Source organism: Pristiophorus japonicus, chromosome 8 (assembly GCF_044704955.1).
Source record: "Pristiophorus japonicus isolate sPriJap1 chromosome 8, sPriJap1.hap1, whole genome shotgun sequence".
Taxonomy (NCBI): domain Eukaryota; kingdom Metazoa; phylum Chordata; class Chondrichthyes; family Pristiophoridae; genus Pristiophorus; species Pristiophorus japonicus.
The window spans coordinates 160063653-160090671 of record NC_091984.1 but is presented as its reverse complement, the minus strand read 5'-3'; the positions used below and the strand labels follow the sequence as shown (position 1 = coordinate 160090671).

The 27019-nt window shown below is 44.7% G+C and overlaps 1 protein-coding gene across 4 annotated transcripts in view; it reads left to right on the top strand.

Annotated features, from left to right (window-relative positions):
* Nucleotides 1-27019, top strand: part of rabgap1l (RAB GTPase activating protein 1-like) — a 626729-nt gene that overhangs the window by 106583 nt on the left and 493127 nt on the right. For all 4 annotated transcript variants that reach the window (XM_070887463.1, XM_070887462.1, XM_070887464.1 and 1 more), the window contains 4 exons: nt 7077-7143; nt 8948-9050; nt 11074-11240; nt 25386-25554. In XM_070887463.1, coding sequence (XP_070743564.1) covers nt 7077-7143; nt 8948-9050; nt 11074-11240; nt 25386-25554 — 506 coding nt within the window. The remainder of the gene's footprint in view (nt 1-7076; nt 7144-8947; nt 9051-11073; nt 11241-25385; nt 25555-27019) is intronic.

Below are 27019 nucleotides of genomic sequence, written 5' to 3'. Positions count from 1 at the left end.
AACATAAAAAATGTGTTGGTTTTCCTAGGTAATTGGAAAAAAACACCGGACACATCCCTCTCTTGTGAAGACAGATACAAAGTATTCATTAAGAACCATACCCACATCTTCCGTCCCCACACACAGGTTACCTTTTTGGTCACCAATAGGCCCTACTCTTTCTTTAGTTATCCTCTTGCTCTTAATGTATTTGCAAAACATCTTTAGGTTTTCCCTGATTTTACTTGCCAGTATTTATTCACACCCTCTCTTTGCATTCCTAATTTCCTTTTTAATTTCACCCCTGCAAGTTCTATACTCCTCTGGGCATTCTGCAGTATTTAACTCTGGATATCTGACTTAAGCTTCTCTTTTTTGCCTTATCCTACACTGTATGCCCCTTGACATCCAGGGGGCACTAGATTTGTGCGTCCCACCCTTTTCCTTTGTGGGAACATACTTGCTCTGAACCCTCACTATCTCCCCCTTGAATGCCTCTCACTGCTCTGACACCTTCAATTAGCTGTTTCCAGTCCATTTTTGCTAAATCCCATCTCAGCTTAGTAAAATTGGCCTTTCCCCAATTGAGATCTTTTACTCCTGATCTATCTTTGTCCTTTTCCATAACTACGCTAAATCTAACTGCATTATCATCACTAGCACCAAAATGCTCTCCCACTGATAACCCTTGCACCTGCCCAGCTTCATTCCCCAAAACCAAGTCCAGAACCACCACCTCTCTAGGGTATGCTCTTCTCTTCTTCTTAGGCAGTCCCTCGAATCGAGGATGACTTGCTTCCACGCCAAAAAGGAATGAGTTCAACGAGTTCACAGGTGTTTCAATGAAGGGCCTAATATTCCACGTCCTGAACTGCATATTGAAGGGTGGAAGATGCTTGTGTGTGGATTTTTTTAATGTGTGGTGGCCGTTGCACACCAGCCACCACACGGGCTTGACAGAACTCGACCTTTATCCCGTGGCACAGGTTAACCAAGACAACTGGAGACCAGCTCTGCTGCACGGACCTAGTGCGCACACATATCGCAGTGTGGGCTGGCCCGTGCTGCCCCTGGCCCTCGCCTCTTCTGGGTCCTAAACTCGCGTCTCTCCTGGGCCCCGATCACATCGCTCTGCAATCTCTCACCGCTCCTTTGCCCAGACCTCGCCGCTCCCGCTGTACCTGCCCACGCCCCAATCAGCAACCGCTCCTTTTAAGGCCCCGACCTGCCGCAGATGTTCCCACACAGGTCAGAGCCGCCATGCCGCTCGCTGCTCCTTTTAAAGCCCCGACCTGCCGCAGATGTTCCAACGCAGGTCAGGACCACCACGTAGGGGCTTGCTACGTACTGGCTAAAAAAGTTCTCCTGAAAGAATTTTAAGAATTCTGTGTCCTCTGTACCTTTTACACTGATTCTATCCCAGTTAATTTGCGGGTAGTTGAAATCCCCGACTATGACTGCCCTATTGATTTTGCACTTCTCATAAATTTGCCTACATATTTGCTCTTCTATCTCCCTCTGACTGTTTGGGTGTCTATAGTACGCTCCCAGCAGTGTGTTCACCCCTTTTTTGGTCTTTGGTTCAACCCATATGACCGCATTTGATGATCCTTCTCACATATCATCCCTCCTCACAGCTGTAATTGTTTCTTTAACCAATATTGCAACCCCCCCCCTCTTTTCATCCCCCCCCCATCCCGTCTGAAAACTTTGTAACCAGGAATGTTCTTTCAGCCATGTTTCAGTAATAACTATGATATCATACTTCCACATGCCTGTCTGTGCCCTCAGCTCATCTGCCTTATTCACTAGACTTGCTGCATTGAAGTATATATCATTAAGCACTGCCAAACCCATTTGTTGTCTATTTTCTAGCCTTTGTTTCCTCTGCCTTCCAAACTCACTAATTTACTGCCTTACATTTCCAGCTTCACTTCTCTCCCTTCTGAATCTACACTCAGGGTCCCATTCCCCCTGACACGCTAGTTTAAACCCTCCCCAACAGCAAACCTCCCCGGAAGGATATTGGTCCCGGCCCCAACTTTCCGGCTTATACAGGTCCCACCTCAATCTGTCTCACTCTCTCCTTCCCCCAGAACCGGTCCCAATTGCCTCAGGAATCTGAAGCCCTCCCTCCTGCATGATCTCTCCAGCCACACATTCACCTGGTCTATCCTCCTATTTCTGTACTCAATAGCACGTGGCACTAGGAGTAATCCGGGGATTACTACCTTTCAGGTTCTGCTTATTAATCTCTTGCCTAGCTCCCTAAAATCTGCCTGCAGGACCTCATCCCTTTTTCTACCAATCATTGGTTAAACATCACCTCCAACAGGTCAGCACACCTGGAAAGTTGTGGGTTCATGTCTCTGAAATGGGACTTGAACACACAACCTTTTGACTCAGAGGTGAGTGTGCTTTTTGAACGAGAGTGCGCCAACATGAGGTGGAGAGTGTGAGGCAGATTGCTGTAAAATAAAAGAGGAGAGTGTGTGCCAGATTGAGGTAAAAGAGGAGAGTGACATTGGATAAAAGAGAGAGTGAAACAGATTGCGGTGGAGAGAAGCAGAGTGAGACAGACTGAGGTAAAAGAGGAGAGAGTGAGACAGATTGAGGTGGAGAGAAAGAGAGAGTGAGACAGGTTGAGGTGGAGAGAAAGAGAGGGTGAGACAGATTGAGATGGAGAGAAGGAGAGAGTGAGACAGATTGAGGTGGAGCGAGTGAGAGATTGAGGTAAAAGAGAAGGAGAGAGTGAGACAGATTGAGGTGGAGAGATGGAGAGAGTGAGACAGATTGAGATGGAGAGAGTGAGACAGATTGAGGTGGAGAGAGTGAGACAGATTGCGGTGGAGAGAGTGAGAGATTGAGGTAAAAGAGAAGGAGAGAGTGAGACAGATTGAGGTAGAGTGAGAGACAGATTAAGGTGGAGAGGAGAGTGTGGGTGGGGAGCCTGGTTTGCCGCACACTCCTTCCACTGTCTGTGCTTGGTTTCTGCATGCTCTCGGCAATTAGACTCGAGGTGCTCAGCGCCCTCCCGGATGCTCTTCCTCCACTGTGGGCGGCCTTGGGCCAGGGATTCCCAGTTGCAATGGGGAATGTTACACTGTTACACTTTATCAAGGAGGCTTTGAAGGTGTCCTTGAAGCGTTTCCTCTGCCCACCTGTGGCTCGTTTGCCGTGTAGGAGTTCCGAGTAGAGTGCTTGCTTTGGGAGTCTCGTGTCGGGCATGCGGACAATGTGGCCTGTCCAACGGAGTTGGTTGAGTGTGGTCCGCGCTTCGATGCTGGGCAAGGACGTTGGTGCGTCGATCCTCCCAGTGGATTTGCAGGACCTTGCGTGTCCACACCGGCCAACAAAGAGCTATCCAGCCTAATTCCACTTTCCAGCTCTAGGTCCGTAACCCTGTAGATTACCGCACTTCAAGTGCACATCCAAATATTTTTTAAATGTGGTGAGGGTTTCTGCCTCTATCACCCTTTCAGGAAATGAGTTCTAGACCCCCACCACCCTCTGGGTGAAGAAATATCCCCTCATGTCTCCTCTAAACCGCCTACCAATGACCTTAAACCTATGCCCCTTGGTTATTGACCTCTGCTGATGGAAGTAGGTCCTTCCAATCCACTCTATCTAGGCCCCTCATACTTTTAAATATCTCAACCAAGTCTCCCCTTAGCCTCTTCTGTTCGAAAGAAAACAACCCCAGCCGATCCAATCTTTCCTCCTAACTAAAGTTCTCCAGTCCTGGCAAAATCCTCGTAAATCTCCTCTGTACCCTCTCGAGTGCAATCACATCTTTCCTGTAATGTGGTGACCAGAACTGCACGCAGTGCTCTAGCTGTGGCCTAACTAGTGTTTTATACAGTTCAAGCATAATCTCTCTGCTCTTGTATTCTGTGCCTCGACTTATAAAGGAAAGTATCCCGTATGCCTTTTTAACCACTTTACTGACCTGGCCTTCTACCTTCAGGGATCTGTGGACATGCACTCCAAGGTCCCTCTATTCCTCTACACTTCAGTGTTCTACCATTTAATGTGTATTCCCTTGCCTTGTTAGCCTTCCCGAAATGCATTACCTCACACTTCTGCAGATTGAATTCCATTTGCCACTGTTCTGCCCACCTGACCAGTGATATCTTCCTGCAGCTTTCTTCCTCACTATCAACTGCACGGCCAATTTTTGTATCAAACTTCTTAATTATGACCCCTACATTGATATATACCACAAAAAGCAAGGGACCAGTACTGAGCCCTGTGGAACCCCATTGGAAACAGCCTTCCAGTCACAACAGCACCTGTTGACCATAACCCTTTGCTTCTTGCCACTGAGCCAATTTTGGATCCAACTTGCCACTTTGCCCTGGATCTCATGGGCTTTTACTTTTCTTACCAGTCTGCCATGTAGGACCTGGTCAAAAGCTTGCTAAAATCCATGTAGACTACATCAAAGGTGTTACCGTCATCGACCCTCCTTGTTACCTCCTCAAAAAATTCAATCGTTAGTCAGACATGACCTTCCCTTAACAAATCCATGCTGATTGTCCTCGATTAATCTGTCCCTTTTCAAATGATTATTAATACTGTCCCTCAGAATTTTTTCCAATAATTTGCCCCCCACTGAGGTTAGGCTGACTGACTTGTAATTACTTGGTCTATTCCGTACTCCCTTTGTAAACGACGGTACAACGATAGCAGTCCTCCAGTCCTCCGGCGCCACACCTGTAGCTCGAGAGGATTGGAAAATGATGGTCAGAGCCTCTGCTATTTCCTCTCTTGCTTCTCTTAACAACCTGGGATACATTTCATCCGGGCCTGGGGATTTATCTACCCCCTGTATTTTCAGCAAACTGTGCACTTGGCTGCCTATCGTTAAATACTGCAGTCCTTTCATGGCGATTTTATGGCGTTTTCTATGTTGAAATACTGGTCCAGTAATCTGGCAGAACAGATTGCCCACCATTTATCGAACCCGACTGGCTTTCATGTATTGATTTCAGTGGAATGTAAATCAGGCAGGTCGATCCACTCCGTCAGATTACTACCCATTAGTGAAAATCTACCCCCGACGTAACACCTCAATCATTATCAGCCGTTAGTATTTGAAATAAGCAGGCAAGCTTCCCTCCTGATCGGCCTAGCTCTAATTTTAAGATTGGGACCTGTTCTTGATTCCCCCACCAGAGTTTTTCTCTACCTATCCTATCAAACCATTTTAAACAGCTTGATCAGGTCACCCTTAATCTTCTATGCTCTGGGGAATACAAGACAAGTTTATGCAACCTCTCCTCATAATTTAACCCTTAAGCCCTGGTATCATTCTGGTAAATCTGCCTTGCAACCTCTCCAAGGTCAATATATCCTTCCTGAGGTGCAGTGTCCAGAACTGAACGCAGTACTCCAGATGTGGTCTGACCAAGGCTCTGTACAACTGATGCATAATTGGGAAGTAAATGTGACAGGTATGTGCCTGCACACGTGTGCTTAGGAAATGGAGCATTGTTACGACTGTAGTAAATATCTCTAATATAAAAACAGAAAATGCTGGAAATCTCAGCGGGTCAGGCAGCAGCTGTGGAGAGAAACAGAGTTAACGTTTCAGGTCGATGACCTTTTGTCAAAACTGGCAAAAGTTCGAAGTGTAACAGATTCTTAAGGAAGTACAGGGGCAGGGAAAGGGGAGGGGAGGAAAGAATAAACTGGAAGATCTGATAGGGGGGAAGGTAGGAGAGATTTAAGAGACAAAAGGGATGATGGGCCTAATTGAGATGGTAATGGCACAAGTTAGGAAACAAAAGATGAGTCTAGATAGGGTGTGAATGGCAGAATAATTACCAGCTGTCATGGGAAACAGAGAAAAATAAAAATTAAAAAAAAGGGAGGGGGTGGGGGGGGCGGTGTTAAAAAAAAAAAAGAAGGGAAGAAAGGGACCAAAATATGGGCAGAGGTTAAGGTCTGAAATTATTGAACTCGATGTTGAGTGCAGAAGGCTATAAAATGCCTAAAGGAAAGATGAGGTGCTGTTCCTCGAGCTTGCGTTGAGCTTCATTGGACCAGTGTTGGGGGCCGAGGACAGAGATATCAGAGTGGGAGTGGAGTGCGGAATTAAAGTGACAGGCGACCAGAAGCTCAAGGTCACCCTTACGGACTGAATGGAGGTGTTCTGCAAAGCACTCGCCCAATCTGCTTTCGGACTCCCCAATGTAGAGGTGACCACATTGTGAGCAGTGAATACAGTATGCTAAATTGAAAAAAGTACAAGTAAATCGCTGTTTCACACCTCTATCTTTACCTCTAAATTACTTCTCTCAATACTTGGTAAAGAGATTGCCTGCGTGCCTTGATGTGTGAACTCTCTAACGTATATAGATTTTACTTCATTACATCCGAGCAGCTTCCTGTCATCAGACTCTAGTTCCTTTCTCAGAATGTGCTTGAGTGGGAGCATTTGACTCTCCATTAGTGACTAACTGAATTAGCATGCTCCCAAAAAAACATAATTTCAGTGTATACCTCCTTTTTAAGAGTGCTATAGAATGTCTTGTCTGTTAAAATATAAGTTGTCTCTGTCGCAGATCACAGTTACTGTCTCTGGGTTTAATTCTCAGAGAAGAGTAATCCACTGTCCATAAGTAAGCTTTATAATCTGTGGACAGAAATCGTCTTCCACCATCCCCCCCCACCCCCTCGCACAGAAAATTGTACCCTTTAATATTAACTGACGGGAGGATGTACTTTCAGTAGGGGATGGTTCTGTTATTAATTTCCACCACTAGATGACATCCTGGCCAGAGGTAGTTGCAGCAATCAGTGTGGCAGCATTAGAATAGAGATGTTTATGATTTACCAGCATCACAATATTTTGCTGATAATGTGGGCCACAACGTGAACTTGTGAATGAAAATATGGGCTGGTGTTAAAGTGGGATGTGGTTGTGGCTCAATTGCTAGATGGGAAACCTCACACTTTGTTAATGATCCAAAGGCCGGGGCCATCTTGACATGGGTGCAGATTTTGCGGTCTAATTTAATAACTTGAACCGTTTAAGTTTCCTTCTGTGTTTGAAGTGTTGTATGACATTTGCAGTGCTTTGCATTTTCCAGGTGTTTCGGCATGCTCCTGAGCCCAGGGAGAAATGTGCGGAACAGTGACATGCACTTGCTTGACATGGTGAGTTTATGGAGTGAGCAAACCTTTCACATTTGAAGTTATGATCAACAGGTGAACGTACAAAGAAATGTCAAGAAAAATACCTGCAGCTGTTGGGCAAGGCTCACACACTGACGGGCGGAACTCGGTACTCCCACAATACTCCCACAATACTTTGCGAAATCTGGTGATATTAACATTACAAGTGTCAGCCGTGGCTCAGTGGGCAGCACTCTTGCCTCTGAGTCAGAAGGTTGTGGGTTCAAGTCCCACTCCAAGGACTTGAGCACATAATCTAATATAGGCTGGCAATTACAGTGCAGTACTGAGGGAGTGCTGCACTGCCGAAGGTGCCGTCTTTCGGATGAGACATTAAGCCGAGACCCCGTCTGCTCTCTCAGGTGGATGCAAAAGAGGAGAGCTCGCCCCACTGTACTGACCAATATTTGTCCCTCAACTAACATCACTAAGCACATTATTTGGTCATTATCCCATTTTTAGTGGGATCTTGTTGTGTGCAATTTGGCTGCTGCATTCCCTACATTACAACAGTGACTACATTTAAAAAACAAACACATTTAATTGGCTACGAAGCGTTTTGGGATGGCTTGTGGAAGACACATATAAATGCAAGTACTTTATTTTCTTTCCTGAGTTGGGTACTTGCCGGCCTTAGACATGACAGTCTAATCTCTGTTCTTTATTGATTTCCACTCTGCTTGTCAAATCATTGCTTTTACTGTTGTGTCACGTAATTTGGCAAATCTGTGGATGGCTGGAGAACCTGTCGGAGCAATAGAGTTTGGATATTGGGAAATAGAAAGAAAGAACTTGTATTTATATATAACCTTTGAGATCCTCAGGACATCCTGAAACGCTTTGCAGCTGATGAATTACTTTTGAACATAACATAAGAAATAGGAGCAGAACTAGGCTCTACGGCCCCTCGAGCCTGCTCCGCCATTCAATAAGATCATGGCAGATCATCGACCTTAACTCCACTTTTCCACCCTATCTTCATATCCCTTTCCCTAGAGTCCAAAAATCTATCTATGTCAGCCTTGAATATATTCAGAGACTCAGCACCCACAGCCCTCTGGGGCAGAGAATTCCAAAGATTCACAACCCTCTCAGTGAAGATATTCCTCCTCATCTCAGTCTTAAATGGCCGACCCCTTATCCTGAGACTGCGATCCCCAGTTCTAGACACTCCAGCCAGGGAAAACAACCTCTCAGCATCTACCTTGTCAATCCCCTTCAGAATCTAGTACATGAAGTGCAGTCACTGTTGTTTTATAATTTAACTCAACAGCCAATTTGTGTTCAGCAAGATCCCACAAACAGCAATGAAATAAATGACCTGTTAATCTAATTTTGGTGATGTTGGTTGAGGTATGAATGTTGGCCAGGACACCAGGAAAACACCTTTGCTTTCTTCAAGTGCCATTGGATCGTTTACATCCATCTGAGGGGGTTGACGGCGCCTCGGTTTAACATCTCATCTGAAACATGGCACCCATGATAATGTAGCACTCCCTCAGTACCGTGCTGTAGTGTTAGCTCAGATTATGTGCTGAAACCTGAAATGGGGCCTTAAATCCATGACCTACCGACTCAGAGACGAGAGTGCTTCCATGAGCCAAGCTGGAACCAAATAAGGATTTCTCCCGGTGGCTGTCATCTGAATGTTTGATTTGTTGGTGTGTTAATCTAAAGCTTTGAAGGGACGATGCTCTTCAATCAATAATATTTCCAGGAGTTGGGCAGGGTATTTCTAGTCACACAGTCTCCCTATCTGTTCATTTTATTTTTTTTTCTATGTAAGGAGTCCATGGGAAAGAGCGCTGATGGGAAGTCTTACATCATCTCGGGAACGTGGAACCCGAATGGCCCTGCCTTTCAGGCGCTGAATGAAGAAACCCCGAAAGGTATTTCACTGCTTCAAAAGCTGCTTCTTATAATCCACTGCCTTTGTTACATTGTTTTGTCAGTCAGGATACTGCATGAGGAGTAATTGATTCTGTCCTGTTCACACTCCAGTGCTTATACATGGGGAAACCCTTGCAAATATTGCCACAGTCCTAGGGGCCCACTGTCCTAACTTCTGCAAGCCATTGTCAGCAACTCAAAGTGAAAACACTGCAACAAAAAAAACTGTATACAGCATCAAAAATAATTAGCAAGAAATACAGAAATTAAAGATCCCCCTATGGATTGACTAGGTCTGAGGATTGTAGATTGGAAACATATGCTCCAGGTTTAAAAATGAATCATGGTATTAACTGAAAGCTGCCTCGGGAACGAGAGCACATCACTGGTACGGTCTCGGGAGCATTGGGGCTAAGTCCTGGCCTGCAGAGCCAGTTGAGTTTTTCAATTTGTTCCTCTTTACCAGAGTGCTGTTGTGAAATGTAAGCCTCTTGCTGATCTCAGTGAACTGAGTTTTTACCCCTGAAAAAGTGGGGTCTTTTGGTCACGCTTACGTTAAAAGTGCCTTAAAAGAGGTAAAGACAATGAGATATAAAAGTGACACATAACCAACAGAAAGTTCAGAACGAAAGTAGACAAGGAGGAACAGAAGACTGAGAAGGCAGCATGCGGTATATTGATGTGCTGGGGTAGGTCCACTTCAAACTCCAACTCTGCCATTGCTGGGTGAGGTATACATACTGATGGAGCAAGGATCCAAGTAGAGGGGAGATGCATCCAGTGACAGACGAAGAGGTCAAGCAAAGATAAATGCTCAGTGTCCGAGGAAGGGGTTTATTTATGGGTGAGGTTTGTCTAGTGACTGGGGAAGGTACTGTGTTTGGGTGGGGCTTGTCTAATGATGAAGAAAGGGGACTGTGTTTGGGTGAGGCGGATGTTGGTGACAGAGCAAGAGGCCTAGTGGAGGTGTGGTGTGCTCAGTGACCAAGAAAGGAGGCAAATGGAGTTGTGACAAGTCCAGTGACAGATGGAGAACAGAGATGAAGAAGGACCATGATGGAGAAAACAATGTAAATTGAATCGTTTTCCAGTAGCTTGTTCCAGGGAGTGGGGGCATTGGTGGGCAACGGGCGACGGTCTCTGTCTTGAATGGAAAGGTAACTGAGTCAGGTAAAGATCGGTAAATGCGGAACTTGCAGCTTAGTGAAGCTGGAACTGTAATAATAGCCTGTGGAGGAGCAGAGATTTGGGACTCCAGGTGCAGAAATCGCTGGGGGCTGTTGGACAGGTACAAGGAATGATTAAAAGGGCAAATGCAATGTTTTTATCTCAATGGGGTTGGAATATAAAGAGGGGCGGAAATTATGTTACAGTTATAAAGCTCTGGCTAGAGTGCATTTCGCGTACCGCGCTCCATTCTGGGTGCTGCACCTCAGGAAGGAAATATTGGCCTTGGAAGGGGCTGCAGAGCAGATTCACCAGAATGATATCCGGGCTAAAATGGTTAAGTTATGGACAGGTAGCATAGACCAGGTTTGTATTCCCTCGGGTGTGGAAGATTAAAGGGTGATCTAATTGAGGTGTTTAAGATGATCAAAGGAGTCGATGGCTTAGATTGAGGGAAACGATTTTCTCTGGTGGGGAAGTCCAGAACAAGGGGGCATAACCTTAAAATGAGAGCTAGGCCGTTCAGGGGTGATGTCAGGAAGCACTTCTTCATCAGACGGTGGTGGAAATCTGGCTCACTTTCCCCAAAAAGCTGTTTTGAGTCTGGAGGGGTCAATTGCAAATGTAAAAACTGAGATTAATAGATTTTTGTTGATAGATTAATAGATTAAGGGTTATGGAATCAAGGGGAAATGGAGTTACGGTACAGATCAGCCACGATCTAGGTGACGGACTCTGCCAGTATAGGCAGAAATTACAGCCGAGTAAAGCTGGAATCTGCAACAGTAGCCTGACAAATGTTATGCAAAGACAATACCGATTGACTAATGCAGCTTGGTTTTGTTTTGCGCACAGATAAAAGGGTGTACATGACTGTGGCAGTGGACTTGGTAATCACTGAGGTGGTAGAGCCAGTCCGCTTTCAGTTGGAAACGGTGGTCCGTGTGTATCCAACCAATGAGAGGTTCTGGTACTTCAGCAGAAAAACTTTCACAGAAGCGTTCTACATGAAGCTGAAACAGGTACGGGTTTGAAGAAGAAAACAAAAAAAAGACCCTATCTCGGGATTGTGGAAGGGAAGCACTTTCTGAATAGCAACAACATTGACAGCTAACCACCCGTAGTGTGATTTGAGAGTCACAATTCTGCATAAAATGCTTCAGCGGCTGTACAGTTACCAAGCCATAAATCCCCTACCCTGAGGATAAATCCCCTACCCTAGGGCCTGGGATAAATCTCCTACCCTGGGGCCTGGAGATATCTCCTACCCTGGGGATAAATCATCTACCTTGGGGCCTGGGGATAAATCATCTACCCTATCGGCATTCATGAAATGGTGCAGATAATAGTTACCATTATGGGAGCAGCAAGCTGCAGCACGTTGGGCCATTCGGGGAAGGCCCAGTGTGACTGAGCAATGAGTCCAATAGCTGTTTAATGTTTGCCAATTAGCTCTGTTTTAATTGGCTTGCCTTGATTTCCGTAGTGACAATTCAAGTTTGAAATCAAGATATTAGTGCTTGGCATTATCACTATTGCATTCAACCGCCATTATTGTCAATTGGGTCCCAAGCATACTGTTACTTACTTGCTTTCTTCCTTTCATGGGAACACCATCACCCCCACGTTGCCCTCCAAGTCACACACCACCCTGACTGGGAAATATATCGCCGTTCCTTCATCGTCGCTGGGTCAAAATCCTGGAACTCCCTCCCTAATAGCACTGTGGGAGCACCTTCACCACACGGACTGCAACGGTTCAAGAAGGCGGCTCACCACCACCTTCTCAAGGGGCAATTAGGGATGGGCAATAAATGCTGGCCTTGCCAGCGACGCCCACATCCCAGGAATGAATAAAAAGAAAACTCACTTGCCTGATCCCTTGCACTTGTTAGACTAGGTATAAAGCTCTTGAAGCCTCAGCCTTTGCTCGTGAGGAGGTTGAACGGTTTAGGCACTAATGTAAGGCTGTGTAGGATTTAACGTTAAAGTAGTTACGGGGCCGAAATTTGGGTTGGAGGTGGAGGTAAGAAGTGGGGCAGTTCGCTTCCGGTTCCAGTGTTCACTTCCATTCCCATCTCCTCCGATAATGAAGCAGTGCATGCCAGCCTACAGCAAAACCTGGACAACATTCAGGCTTGGACTGACAAGATGCAGGTATCATTACTGCCACATAGGTGCCAGACAGTGACCATCCCCAGCGAGAAAAAGACCAACCACCTCCCCTGTGGTTCAACAGTGTCACCTCGCCAGTATCAACATCTTTGGGGTCAGCCTGAGCAGCAGCTGAAAAGCTCTGTGACTCCAAGACCAGGAGGGCACCTTCTGACCTCTTAGAGCCTCTTCTCCATCGACAAGGCGCAAATCATCAGTGTGGTGGAAGCAGGTTCACGAGCAACTTTTGAAAGCAAATTAGATACGCACTTGAAAAGGAGAAGTGCCTCGGGATGTTTTACTGCCTTAACTGTGCCGTATAAACACAAGTTGTTCTATGTCTCAGTGCGACACTGTGGTATATTTACCTAATCTGGCAAGTCTGACCAGATTATTTGTATTTTCCCAGCTACATGACAAAACAGCATAATTTTGTGCCTTACTGTGTCAGCCGTGGCTCAGTGGGTAACATCCTCGCCTCTGAGCCAGGAGGTTGTGGGTTCAAGTCCCACTCCAGGGACATGAGCACAAAAAAAAATCTAAGCTGAGGGAACGCTGCACTGTCGGAGGTGCCATCTTTCAGATGAGACGTTTAATCGAGGCCCCATTAGCTCGCTCGGGTGGGCGTAAAAGATCCCATGGCACTATTTCGAAGAAGAGCAGGGGAGTTTTCCCCGGCGTCTGGGCAATATTTATCCCTCAATCAACCTAACAAAAACAGATTATCTGATCTTACATTGCTGTTTGTGGAAGCTTGCTTTGTGCAAATTGGCTGCTGTATTTCCCACATTACAACAGTGACTATACTCCATAGAAACATAGAAGGGTGCAGGAATAGGCCATTCGGCCCTTTGAGCCTGCACCACCATTCAATAAGATCATGGCTGATCATTCACCTCAGTACTCTTTTCCTGCTTTCTCTCCATACCCCTTGATCCCTTTAGCCATAAGGGCCATATCTAACTCCCTCTTGAAATATATCCAATGAACTGGCATCAACAGCTCTCTGCGGTATAGAATTCCACAGGTTAGCAATTCTTTGAGTGAAGAAGTTTCTCATCTCGGTCCTAAATGGCTTACCCCTTATCCTTAGACTGTGTCCCTTGGTTCTGGACTTCCCCAACATCGGGAACATTCTTCTTGCATCTAACCTGTCCAGTCCCATCAGAATTTTATGTTTCTATGAGATCCCCTTCGAAACGCCGATCCTGTCACTGCTTTCCAAATGCGCTGCTATTTCATCTTTAATAATTGATTCCAACATTTTCCCCACGACTGATGTCAGGCTAACCAGTCTATAATTACCCGTTTTCTTTCTCTCTCCCTCCTTTCTTAAAAAGTGGTGTTACATTAGCTACCCTCCAGTCCAAAAAGTACTTAATTGGCTGTAAATCGTTTGAGACATCCAGTGGTCATGAAAGGTGCTATTTAAATGCAAGTCCTTCTTACTGGCCTAACTTAAAAAAAAAATTGCCCTTTTGAAACCAGTAAACCATTTCTGTAGGTTACGCCCTCAGTATGAATTCTGATAATTATAGTGTGCTATAGGCAGTGGCAGGCTGAATGCCTTCATTTCGCAATTATTTTTACTACATAATGCATGAATTTGCAATGAATTGTTGAAATTACCAGTCATGAATCATTCTTGAAAGTTTAACAGTTATTTTTAGCACGTCGCAGCTGGGTTTATTTTAATTTTCTGTCTTATAATGTTTTTTAAAGAGTATAATTCATGTCTCCTGCTCGGTATAAAGATGTTACAGCAGTCATTATAATCCATAGTCAGGCAGCCACTACAGTAATCTCTCAAGGCAGTGCTCAGTATATTTACATCACAAAGCTATTTTACATTGGTTTACAGACAAGTTCACTCGCAATTGTAATTTGTACAAAACACTGACAAACTAAGTTTTGTGATTGACATGGCGAAGAAAATGCAACACTTGAGTGCCTGAAATTGAAAGTGTCGCTCTACACTGTCCCATCAAACACCCCAGGGCAGGGACAGCACGGGTTAGATACAGAGTAAAGCTCCCTCTACACTGTCCCATCAAGCACTCCCAGGGCAGGTGCAGCACGGTTTAGATACAGAGTAAAGCTCCCTCTACACTGTCCCGTCAAACACTCCCAGGGCAGGTATAGCACGGTGTTAGATACAGAGTAAAGCTCCCTCTACACTGTTCCATTGAATGGGCAGGCAGCAGGCTGCTGTTGTGTAGAGTAGGGTGGGGTGGAGTGGCTAAGGAACTTGGATTCATGGCTGCTGTGCTGACAGAATCCATGTTTCAAACATATCTTTGAACAACGTGCTGTACAGTAGAGCTGCCTCAGAGTACAGGCCACAATGAGAAGTAAACTTCCAGACTACTATACGGCCTCGTTCCTGGGACAGACACTGTAGAGAGTACTCCCAATACTAAAGAGGGCTAATCCTTTGCCAGAATGAGCCAAAACCTACTGCATGCAGAATAGAGGAGGCAAGTCTCCCGATCAGTAGTCACAGGATCTTCCACCCATAGTGAGCTGGTGAGGTGCATACTTTTTCTTGGAGAGCTGTGTTGCAGCAAAATGTAGCACTATACAAGGCAATTCTATGAAATTTATTTACCAACGTAAAATATGTTCCATTCTTGGGTATGTTATTAAACTGTTTTGTCTCTCAGCAGTAGTTTCTGTAAGCAGATTGTTGTGCTGAAGCAATAGTTCCACTTCAGTGTCTGCCCTGATTGGTGGGTTAGTGATTACACTACCTTTTTAATAATTTGCTGACTGGATTAACAGTAATATTTTAAACAAAAGGATTTGCATTTATATAGTGCCTTTCATGCCCTGGCATCATCTCAAAGTGCTACACAGCCAATGAAGTACTTTTGAAGTATGGTCACTGTTGTAATTTTGGAAATGTGACAGCCAATTTGTGCACTGCAAGGTCCCATAAACAGTAATGTGATAATGAACAGATAACCTATTTTTATTGATGCTGATTGAGGGACAAATATTGGCCAGGACATGAGGGAGAACTCTCCTGCTTGTCTTAAATAGTGCCACGGGATCTTTGAAGCAACCTGAGAGGGTGGACGGAGCCTCGATTTAGTGCCACATCTGAAAGATGGCACCTCTGACAGTGCAGCATTCCCTTAGTACTGCACTGGGAGTGTTGGCCTGGATTATGTGCTCAAGTCTCTGGAGTGGGGCTTGAACCCATGACGTTCTGACTCAGGTGAGAGTGCTGCCCACTGAGCCTAGGCTGACGCAAGCAATGGCTAAAAGAATGCATGCAATGACATGTAATAAAGGGTTGTTTGCATGAAATAGTGAGAGCAGAATTCAGAGGAGCATCGTAATCTCTGAGATATCAATGATTCCGAGTGGACGTGAAAGGGAAAAGGCGAAATTTCACCTGAAATCCACGGGGGAAATAGAAATGGATTTTGGAAAATACACTGCCGTTAAACAAGCAGGAAGAGGATGAAAGAGACAAATGAAAATCACAATGAAGAGAGAAACAGAACTTCAAGGCTGACATACATCCCCAATTAACTCGTCATTCATCTCACTACTGTTTGTGGGTCCTTGCTGTGCGCAAATTAGCTGCCATGTCTGCCTACAAAACAACAGTGAATGCTCTTCAAAGGTAACTTGTTGGATGTGCAGAGCTGAGGGTGTGAATTCCGCTATATAAACCCATGGTCTGTCTTTGCCTAAACCAGTCGGGCCATTGAGTCAAGTGGTAAAGATGGAAAGAAAAACTGCAGCTGCTGGAAACTGAAACTGACGGCAACAGGTACTGCAACTACACAGCAGGGCCATCAATGTGTGAAAAGAGAAAGGGCAGGTTAACGTTGATTTTAAGACACTTTGTCAGAACTAACTTCTCAATCAGAAATGTTTTTTTCAGGTGCTGGCTGACCTGCAGTTTAATAACAAGACTTGCATTTTTTATGGTTGTTTTTGCGGGTTCATTTTACTCTTCCCTGATTTGGTGATTCAGGGCCAGTTTCAGGCAACCTACAATCACAAGTAGCTGCTGATGGGGAGTTTGATTTGCCATGGGGTTTAGTTTCCTCCAGGCTCAGGTTAATTTCCTTGGTGTACACTTGCACTAATTGCAATGCCATAGAGTGCAGATTCCATCTATGCAACACACAGTACAGTAGAGAGACTTGTGTGTAGATTGATAATGAAGGAATCAGTCCTTCATCAGTCAATCTCTCAAAGTGAAAGCTGGGTTCACATTTCATAATTTCAGTTTTGCATATCTTTTACTGTACTTCACACTGTACAGTTCAGATATATTTCACTGTAATCCCCATTGTACAGCCATTGGGATAACTCACTGTGATCCCCATTGTACAGCCATTGGGATAACTCACTGTGATCCCCATTGTACAGCCATTGGGATAACTCACTGTAATCCCCATTGTACAGTCATTGGAATAACTCACTGTAATCCCCATTGTACAGTCATTGGAATAACTCACTGTAATCCCCATTGTACAGTCACTGGGATACCTCACTGTAATCCCCATTGTACAGTCATTGGAATAACTCACTGTAATCCCCATTGTACAGTCATTGGAATAACTCACTGTAATCCCCATTGTACAGTCATTGGGATACCTCACTGTAATCCCCATTGTACAGCCATTGGGATAACTCACTGTAATCCCCATTGTACAGTCACTGGGATAACTCACTGTAATCCCCATTGTACAGTCACTGGGATAACTCACTGTAATCCCCATTGTACAGTCACTGGGATAACTCACTGTAATCCCCATTGTACAGTCACTGGGATACCTCACTGTAATCCCCATTGTACAGTCACTGGGATAACGCACTGTAATCCCCATTGTACAGTCACTGGGATAACTCACTGTAATCCCCATTGTACAGTCATTGGGATACCTCACTGTAATCCCCATTGTACAGCCATTGGGATAACTCACTGTAATCCCCATTGTACAGCCATTGGGATAACTCACTGTAATCCCCATTGTACAGTCATTGGGATAACTAACTGTAATCCCCATTGTACAGTCACTGGGATAACTCACTGTAATCCCCATTGTACAGTCATTGGGATACCTCACTGTAATCCCCATTGTACAGTCACTGGGATAACTCACAGTAATCCCCATTGTACAGTCATTGGGATAACTCACTGTAATCCCCATTGTACAGTCATTGGGATAACTCACTGTAATCCCCATTGTACAGTTATTGGAATAACTCACTAATCCCCATTGTACAGTCGCTGGGATAACTCACTGTAATCCCCATTGTACAGTCACTGGGATAACTCACTGTAATCCCCATTGTACAGCCACTGGGATAACTCACTAATCCCCATTGTACAGTCATTGGGATAACTCACTGTAATCCCCATTGTACAGTCACTGGGATAACTCACTGTAATCCCCATTGTACAGTCACTGGGATAACTCACTGTAATCCCCATTGTACAATCATTGGAATAACTCACTGTAATCCCCATTGTACAGTCATTGGAATAACTCACTGTAATCCCCATTGTACAGTCACTGGGATAACTCACTGTAATCCCCATTGTACAGCCATTGGGATAACTCACTGTAATCCCCATTGTACAATCATTGGAATAACTCACTGTAATCCCCATTGTACAGCCATTGGGATACCTCACTGTAATCCCCATTGTACAGCCACTGGGATAACTAACTGTAATCCCCATTGTACAGTCATTGGGATAACTCACTGTAATCCCCATTGTACAGTCATTGGGATAACTCACTGTAATCCCCATTGTACAGTCATTGGGATACCTCACTGTAATCCCCATTGTACAGCCATTGGGATACCTCACTGTAATCCCCATTGTACAGCCATTGGGATAACTAACTGTAATCCCCATTGTACAGTCATTAGAATAACTCACTGTAATCCCCATTGTACAGTCACTGGGATAACTCACTGTAATCCCCATTGTACAGTCACTGGGATCATTTTCATTGCAGTCTCCATGGTAGAGCTGTGTTAATATGTCGTGCTATCTCATTAAGTGCAGCCTTTAGTATGAATGAATTTAGAGAGGATCTTCAGTTCTAATTGAATTGAGACCCTACATACTCTAAACTATTGAGCAATTGAACTGATACTCTATCCCCACCAAACTCTGCTCACCCATCATCCCTGTCCTTGCTGACTTACAGTGGCTCCCAGTCCCCAAAACTTCAAGTTAAAAATCACATCTTTGTGCTTAAATCACTTCATGGCCTTGCCTTGCCCCTCCCTATCTCTGTAACCTCCTACCCCCAGCTCACCCCACCCCTGAACTGTATGTTTCTCCGACTCTGGCTTCTTGTGCATTCATTTCACCTCAACATTGGTGGCCTTGCCTTCGGCTGCCTGGGCCTTAATCCCTTGCATACCCTCCCAAAATCTCTCTGCCTTTGCACCATGTCTCTCCTACTTTAAGACTGTCCATAAAACCTACCACTTTGACCAAGGTTTGGTCACTAATCCTAATATCTCTTCCTTTGGCTTGGTGCCCATTTTGGTCTGATTTGAAGTCTGTGAAGCGCCTCTGGATGTTTTTCAGTGTTAAAGGTGCTATATAAATGCAAGTTGTGGTTATTAATAAACTGCATTGAAGGATCTTTATCAATATGTGGATTTGAGAACATTTTGAAGAGTTGCCAGGCTAGTATATTCCAGTCAGCTGTAAACGACAGAACTTGTATTTATATCGCGTCTTTTACATCCTCAGAATGTCCCAAAGAGCATTATAGCGAATTAAGTACTTTTGAAGTGTAGTCACTGTTGGAAAAGGGGCAGCCAATTTGTGCACAGCAAGCTCCCACAAACAGCAATGTGATAATGACCAAATAATCTGTTTTAGTGCTGTTGATTGAGGGATAAAATATTGGCCAGAACACTGGGGATAACTCCCCAGCTCTTCTTCAAATCGTGCCATGGGATCTTTAACGTTCACCTGAGAGAACAGGCAAGGCCTCGGTTTACATAAGAACATAAGAAATAGGAACAGGAGTAGGCCATACGGCCCCTCGAGCCTGCTCCACCATTCAATAAGATCATGGCTGATCTGATCATGGATTCAGCTCCACTTCCACGCCCGCTCCCCATAACCCCTTATCCCCTTATCATTGAAGAAACTGTCTATTTCTGTCTTAAATTTATTCAATGTCCCAGCTTCCACAGCTCTCTGAGGCACTGAATTCCACAGATTTATAAGCCTCTGAGAGAAGAAATTTCTCCTCATCTCTGTTTTAAATGGGTGGCCCCTTATTCTAAGATCATGCCCTCTAGTTCTAGTCTCCCCCATCAGCCGAAACATCCTCTCTGCATCCACCTTGTCAAGCCCCTCATAATCTTAGATGTTTCGATAAGATCACTTCTCATTCTTCTGAATTCCAATGAGTAGAGGCCCAACCTACTCAACCTTTCCTCATAAGTCAACCCCTTCATCCCCGGAATCAACCTAGTTAACCTTCTCTGAACTGCCTCCAAAGTAAGTATATCCTTTCGTATATATGGAAACCAAAACTGCACGCAGTATTCCAGGTGTGGCCTCGCCAATACCCTGTATAGCTGAAGCAAGACTTCCCTGCTTTTATACTCCATCCCCTTTGCAACAAAGGCCAAGATTCCATTGGCCTTCCTGATCACTTGCTGTACCTGCATACTAACCTTTTGTGTTTCATGCACAAGTACCCCCAGGTCCTGCTGTACTGCAGCACATTGCAATCTTTCTCAATTTAAATAATAACTTGCTCTTTGATGTTTTTCGGCTAAAGTGCATGACCTCACACTTTCTAACATTATACTCCATCTGCCAAATTTTTGCCTACTCACTTCGCCTGTCTATGTCCTTTTGCAGATTTTTTGTGTCCTCCTCACACACTGTTTTTCCTCTCATCTTTGTATCGTCAGCAAACTTGGCTACGTTACACTCAGTCCCTTCTTCCAAGTTGTTAATATGGACTGTAAATAGTTGGGGTCCCAGCACTGATCCCCGCGGCACCCCACTAGTTACTGGTTGCCAACCAGAGAATGAACCATTTATCCCGACGCTCTGTTTTCTGTTAGTCAATCCTCTATCCATGTTAATATATTACCCCCAACCCCATGAACTTTTATCTTGTGCAGTGACCTTGTATGTGGCACCTTGTCAAATGCATTCTGGAAGTCCAAATACACCACATCCACTGGTTCCCCTTTATCTACCCTGTTCATTAGATCCTCAGGAACTCCAGTAAATTTGTCAAACATGACTTCCCCTTCATAAATCCATGCTGACTCTGCCTGACCGAATTTTGCTTTTCCAAATGTCCTGCTACTGCATCTTTAATAATGGACTCCAACATTTTCCCAACTACAGATGTTAGGCTAACTGGTCTAAAGTTTCCTGCTTTTTGTCTGCCTCCTTTTTTAAATAGGGGTGTGACATTTGCAGTTTTCCAATCTGCTTAGACCTCCCCAGAATCCAAGGGATTTTGGTAAATTACAACCAATGCATCCACAATTCCTGCCACTACTTCTCTTAAGACCCTAGAATGCCAGCCATCAGATCAAGGGGATTTCTCCGCCTTTAGTCCCATTATCTTACTGAGTGCCGCCTCCTTTGTGATTGTGATTATGTTAAGTTCCTCCACCCCTATAGCCCCTTGACTATCCTGTTGGAATATTGTTAGTGTTCTCTACTGTAAAGACTGATATAAAATATTTGTTCAGAGTTTCTGCCATCTCCATGTTCCCCATTACTAATTCCCCGGTCTCGTCCTCTAAGAGACCAACATTTGCTTTAACCACTCTTTTCCTTTTTAGTCTAACTTCCATTTCTTAATAATTTTTTTAGTCATTCTTTGCTGGCTTTTAAAAGCTTCCCAGTCTTCTGTCCTCTCACTAGTTTTGGCCACTTTTTATGCCCTTGTTTTTAATTGGATACCTTCCTTTATTTCTTTAGTTAGCCACGGATGGCTATCTTTTCTCTCACACCCTTTCCTCCACACTGGAATATATTTTTCTTGAGCGTTGTGAAATATCTCCTTAAATGTACACCACTGTTCATCAACTGTCCTACACTTTAACCTATTTTCCCAGTCCACTTTAGCCAACTCTGCCCTCATACCTTTGTAGTCTCCTTTATTTAAGCTTAGTACACTGGTTTGAGATCCAACTTTCTTGCCCTCCATCTGAATTTGAAATTCAACCATGCTATGGTCACTCGTTCCAAGGGGATGAGATTGTTTATTAATCCTGTCTCATTACACAGGATCAGATCTAAGATAGCCTGCCCCCTGGTTGGTTCCTTTACATACTGCTCAAGGAACCCGTTCCTTATGCACTCTATGAACTCCTCCTCAAAGCTACCCTGACCAATTTGAATTGTCCAATCAGTATGGAGGTTAAAATCACTCATGATTATTGCTGTTCCCTTTTTACAAGCCCGCATTATTTCCTGGTTTATGCTTCGACCAACAGAGTCGCTATTGTTAGAGGGCCTATAGACTAGGCGAGGGTTCGGGACCCAGGAGAGCCGAGGGCTCGGGCAGCACTGGCCAGCCCACACTGCAATCTATGGATAGTAGGAGCACGCGTGCGGACTAGGTCCGTGAAGCAGAGCTTGGTCTCCAGTCGTCTTGGTTAACCCTCGCCACTGGATCAAGACCTAGCTCTGTCAAGCCCGTGTGGTGACTGGTGTGCAACGGTCACCCCACGTTAAAAGAATCTATGCACAGGCATCTTCCACCTTTCAGAATGTAGTTTGGGACCTAGAATGTCAGGTCCCTCATTGAAACACCTGTGAACTCATCCCTTTTTGGTGTGGAAGCAGGTCATCCTCGATAGGAGGGACTGCCTAATACTATAGAGTACGCCCACCAGTGACTCTTTCCCCTTATTGTTCCTTATCTCCACCCAAACTGTTTCAACATCCTTATCATTTGAGCCAATATTGTTTCTTACTATTGCAGTGATTCAATCCTTTATCAATACAGCTACCCCATCTCCTTTTCCTTTCTGTCTGTCCTTCCGGATTGTCAAGTACCCCTGAATATTTAATTCCCAGTCCTGGTCACTTTGCAACCACGTCTCTGTAATGGCTGCCAGATCATACCCATTTGTCTCAATTTGTATCATCAACTCATCTATTTTATTACAAATGCTACGTGCATTTAGACAAAGTGCCTTTAAGTTTGTTTTTTAACCTTTTTTCCTGCTTGTTTCCTCTCTCCTTCAAACTCACTTTCTTTATTTTTGCTTTCTAATTCCAGCTTTACTCCCCTCCCTACTGAATCTATTTTCAGGTTCCCATTCCCCTGCCAAGCTAGTTTAAATCCCCCCCGCCCCCTGCAAGGATATTGGTCCCTGCTCTGTTGAGGTGCAACCCGTCCGGCTTGTACAGGTTCCACCTCTCCCAGAAGTGGTCCCAATGCCTCAGGAAACTAAAGCCCTCCCACCTGCACCATCTCTCCAGCCACGTATTCATCTGCTCTATCCTTCTATTTCTGTACTCACTAGCTCGTGACACTGGGAGTAATCCGGAGATTACTACCTTTTTGAGGTCCTGCTTTTTAATCTCTCTCCTAGCTCCCTAAACTCTGCCTGCAGGACCTCATCCCTCTTCCTATCTATGTCATTGGTAACAATGTGGACCACGACCTCTGGCTGTTCACCCTCTCCCCCTAGAATGTCCTGCAGCTGCTCAGTGACATCCTTGACCCTGGCATCAGGGAGGCAACATACCATCCTAGAGTCACGTCTGTGGCCGCAGAAACACCTGTCTGCTTCCCTGACTAGCGAATCCCCTACCACTATAGCTCTTCCATTCTTTACACCTCATCCGAAAGATGGCACCTCCAACGGTGCAGCGCTCTCTCAGCACTGCACTGGGAGTGTGAGCCTAGATTATGGGCTCACGTCTCTGGAGTGCAACTTGAACCCACAACCGTCTGACTCAGAAGCAAGAGTGTTACCCACTGAGCCTGGGCTGAAGTCTGTACAGACTAGTTTTGTATCTATATGGTTTTCAGTATTATTGCAAACATGGGTTCTCAGCAGAAGTATGAGATTATATTGGTCTTTTGCAAGGAACCTAAGTTTAGTGGCTGCAATGGTGTAGCAAACAAGCACAACATATAAAAGAACAGCATCAACTGTGAGTTTTCAATCAATCGCTAAGAAAACAACCCAGTAATGCACCGAAGTTAGAGTGGAAAGAGTTTTAGGTACAAGAAGCACTACCTTAACCCGAACAGCGTGTCTTAATGCATCATCATCATCATAGGCAGTCCCTCGGAATCGAAGAAGACTTGCTTCCAACTCTTAAAATGAGTCCTTAGGTGGCTTACAGTCCAATACGAGAACCACAGTCCCTGTCACAGGTGGTACAGATAGTCGTTGAGGGTAAGGGAGGGTGGGACAGGTTTGCTGCACGCTCTTTCCGCTGCCTGCGCTTATTTTCTACATACTCTCGGCGACGAGACTCGAGGTGCTCAGCGCCCTCCCAGATGCACTTCCTCCACTTAGGGTGGTCTCTGGGTGGTATTTTTGAATACAGCGCCTGATATAGAGACTTACAGTACAAGGAATGGCATCTAAATATTGCTGGTGTGTGATCGAAATTCGCCACGCTCAGTATTGTTTACAAACAAATGCATTTACTGTCGTTCCTTAAAAAGGAACTTAGAAAGCGATCTGTAAAATTATCGACCTGAGGAGGGCAGTGTGATGCAAATTTAGTGGGATCTGCCAACAGTTTGTAGCTCAGCCAGAGATTCCCCAATGCAATCGTGTACTTGGCTCTTGAGGGGAAACCCTGTCCCCACATTCCAGCAAAGACTTGGAGGGAAGCCGGGGAATTAAAGTTACTTATGGTTAGCTTTTTCCATTTCAAAACACGTTTCTCTCTCAAGCTGTTGCTCTGTAAAATCTAAATCTTGTTTCTCTTCCTGTGACCATGTCTGTCTTTCCCTCATTCTCTTTGTCCTTTGTGTATTTCTGTTTGTTTTCCCACCCTTTCTCTTGCTATCACATACTTTCTCTCAATGTTGTCCCTGTGCTGATCTCTTTGTGTCTGTCTCTCTTTCTCACTCATTTTCCCCCATTTCTCTGCTAGCCTATGCTTCAGTCTACCTGCTCACACTCCTGTTCGTTATGTACTGTCTGCATGTGTATGTATGTTCTGCACTGTGTCTGTTTGTATATGTTTAGCGATGTGTTTACATAAATCTTTCCGTACGTTTTGCACTGTATGCAAACGCTTCTCTACATTTTGCACTGTATACAAACGCTTCTGTACATGCTACATTATTGATATGCATAAGTTTCTGTGTATCTGAGTTACTGAATTTCTATCTTTCACATTGTTTTACATGCTGGGTTACACAGTAAGATGAGAGTCAAATTGTACTGGGTCTCAACTCCGAGCCCCAAAGTTCAAAAAGCCCTATGTGCCTGCTTAAAACTCGCACCTTACTGTGCCCCTGATTTGAGGAGCGGGTCTGCGTAAACCACGTGACGCCACAGACTATTCCGTGACATCAAAGGCTCATTATAGTAGTAATGTTACCGAATTATCAAAGGACACACAACCTTTGATTATTTAGTCAGGCCGGCCAGTAATATAAAAAAAAGACTTGCGTTTATATTTTATGACCTCAGGACGTCCCAAACTGCTTCACAGCCAATGAAATACTTTTGAAGTTTAGTCACTGTTGCAATGTAGGAAACACAGCAGCCAAATTGTGCACAGCAAGCTCCCACAAAAAGAAATGTGATAATGACCAGATAATCTGTTTCAGTAATGGTTGTCATTGTGACCTGATGGAATCTGTTTACCTGCCTTTGGGAATGGCAGATTGGCAGCTGGTATATTCATCGGCAAAACCTATTTTACTGCACCGAATCACTATGATTATTGCACCATTTAAGTGCCACCAATCATTTCTGTGGCCTCAGAAGACGTTCATTTTGATCTCCAACGGCTTATCAAGAGTTTTTCTCTCTTGCAGTCGGAAGGCAAAGGCCACGCCGGCACCGGTGACACGATGTATGAAGTGGCGTCCCTGCAGAAGCAGTCCGAGAGAGATCGAGCTGCTCCAGCCGCAATTGGCTTTATGCTGTACCACGGGAGGCAGGCCAGCGTAACCCTTTCCCCTCAGGATGACGAGGAAGAAGAAGGTATGTAACGAGCTTTTTAAAAAAAACACTCTTCTTGAATAGAGCTGAGGGCAAAACACTTCTATAAAAGCAGCATTGTTTTATAAGGCATTGAACATACGCATGATTGCCGTGTATATTGTCATGTGGCTGCGACTAGAGACGATTGGAAGTAAACACTCATGCCCTCTGACCCAGAATAAAACCAGTTAAAAAATATATATTTTTGATCCTGGATATCATCATTGGCTTAGAGCAGATTTGTCCAATACATTAGCCACATGTGGCTAATTGCATTCCTGATCAGTAAATATAGAAATCAATAATAGACACAGTCATTGGTCATGTGATCTCAATACTTGTGCAATTGTTGGTAAAATGGTAAGACAAAAAAGTAGAGTATATTTTTTGGATCGTTGAGTGCTTTACTCCCTTCGTTACGGAATGGTGGTAGATGTTTGTTCAGCAAATATACACGTGTGAAGTACATTTACCTTTCTTGTGTGCAGTACAAATACTGAAATTACTGCACGTGCCTAAAATGGTGTCGCCTGCGATTAGTCGGCGATTTCCATTGGACATCGCTGATTTAAAGTTAATGGTGTAGGTAGGTGAACCTGCACCTTTCTCTTTCCTCTAATTCCACAATCCGACCTGAACCCGTTCGGTGGGGTAAAAATGGTCAACGCTCACAACTCCGTATTCTTTTATACTACGGATAACAAACATCACTGCACTGTTTCCTTTAACTTTGAACAGTAACTCTCTTTACCTTTAAACTCTACTCACCCCAGCAGTCACTCAGGGAAGCATGTTTCCATATGTGTGTTTGACCAAGACTGCCCGCAGTTGCCTTGCCAGTTGCCAAGGTTCATCCCTTTTATGATACAAAAGGTCCTGCCTGTGATGATGAATGATGCAACCCCTCCCTCTGATGTATCATTTGGTCACTTCCCCATCCTTGGTCAGTGAATAGTCCATTATCACACACAATGATGGCAAGTTTTGAGTCTCCAGCTTTTCAGGTCTCCATCATAGGCAGTCCCTCGGAATCGAGGAAGGCTTGCTTTCACCCTAAAACTGAGTTCTTAGGTGACTGAACAGTCCAATACGGGAATTACAGTTTCTGTCACAGGTGGGACAGACAGTGGTTGGAGGAAAGGGAGGGTGGGACTGGTTTGCCGCACGCTCTTTCCGTTATCTGTGTTTGATTTCTGCATGCTCTCGGCGATGAGACTCGAGGTGCTCAGCGCCCTCCCAGATGCTCTTCCTCCATTTAGGGCGGTCTTTGGCCAGGGACTCCCAGGTGTCGGTGGGGATGTTGCATTTTATCAAGGAGGCTTTGAGGGTGTCCTTGAAGCGGGTCTCCAGCTTCTTAATTGTTCAACCATTATCACACAACGTGTTTTTGATGGCGAGTTTCGGGTCGAAATGGATTTTTCACTCCTGCAAAAAGGTTGACATTAGCATTTGAAAAGAGTGAGGC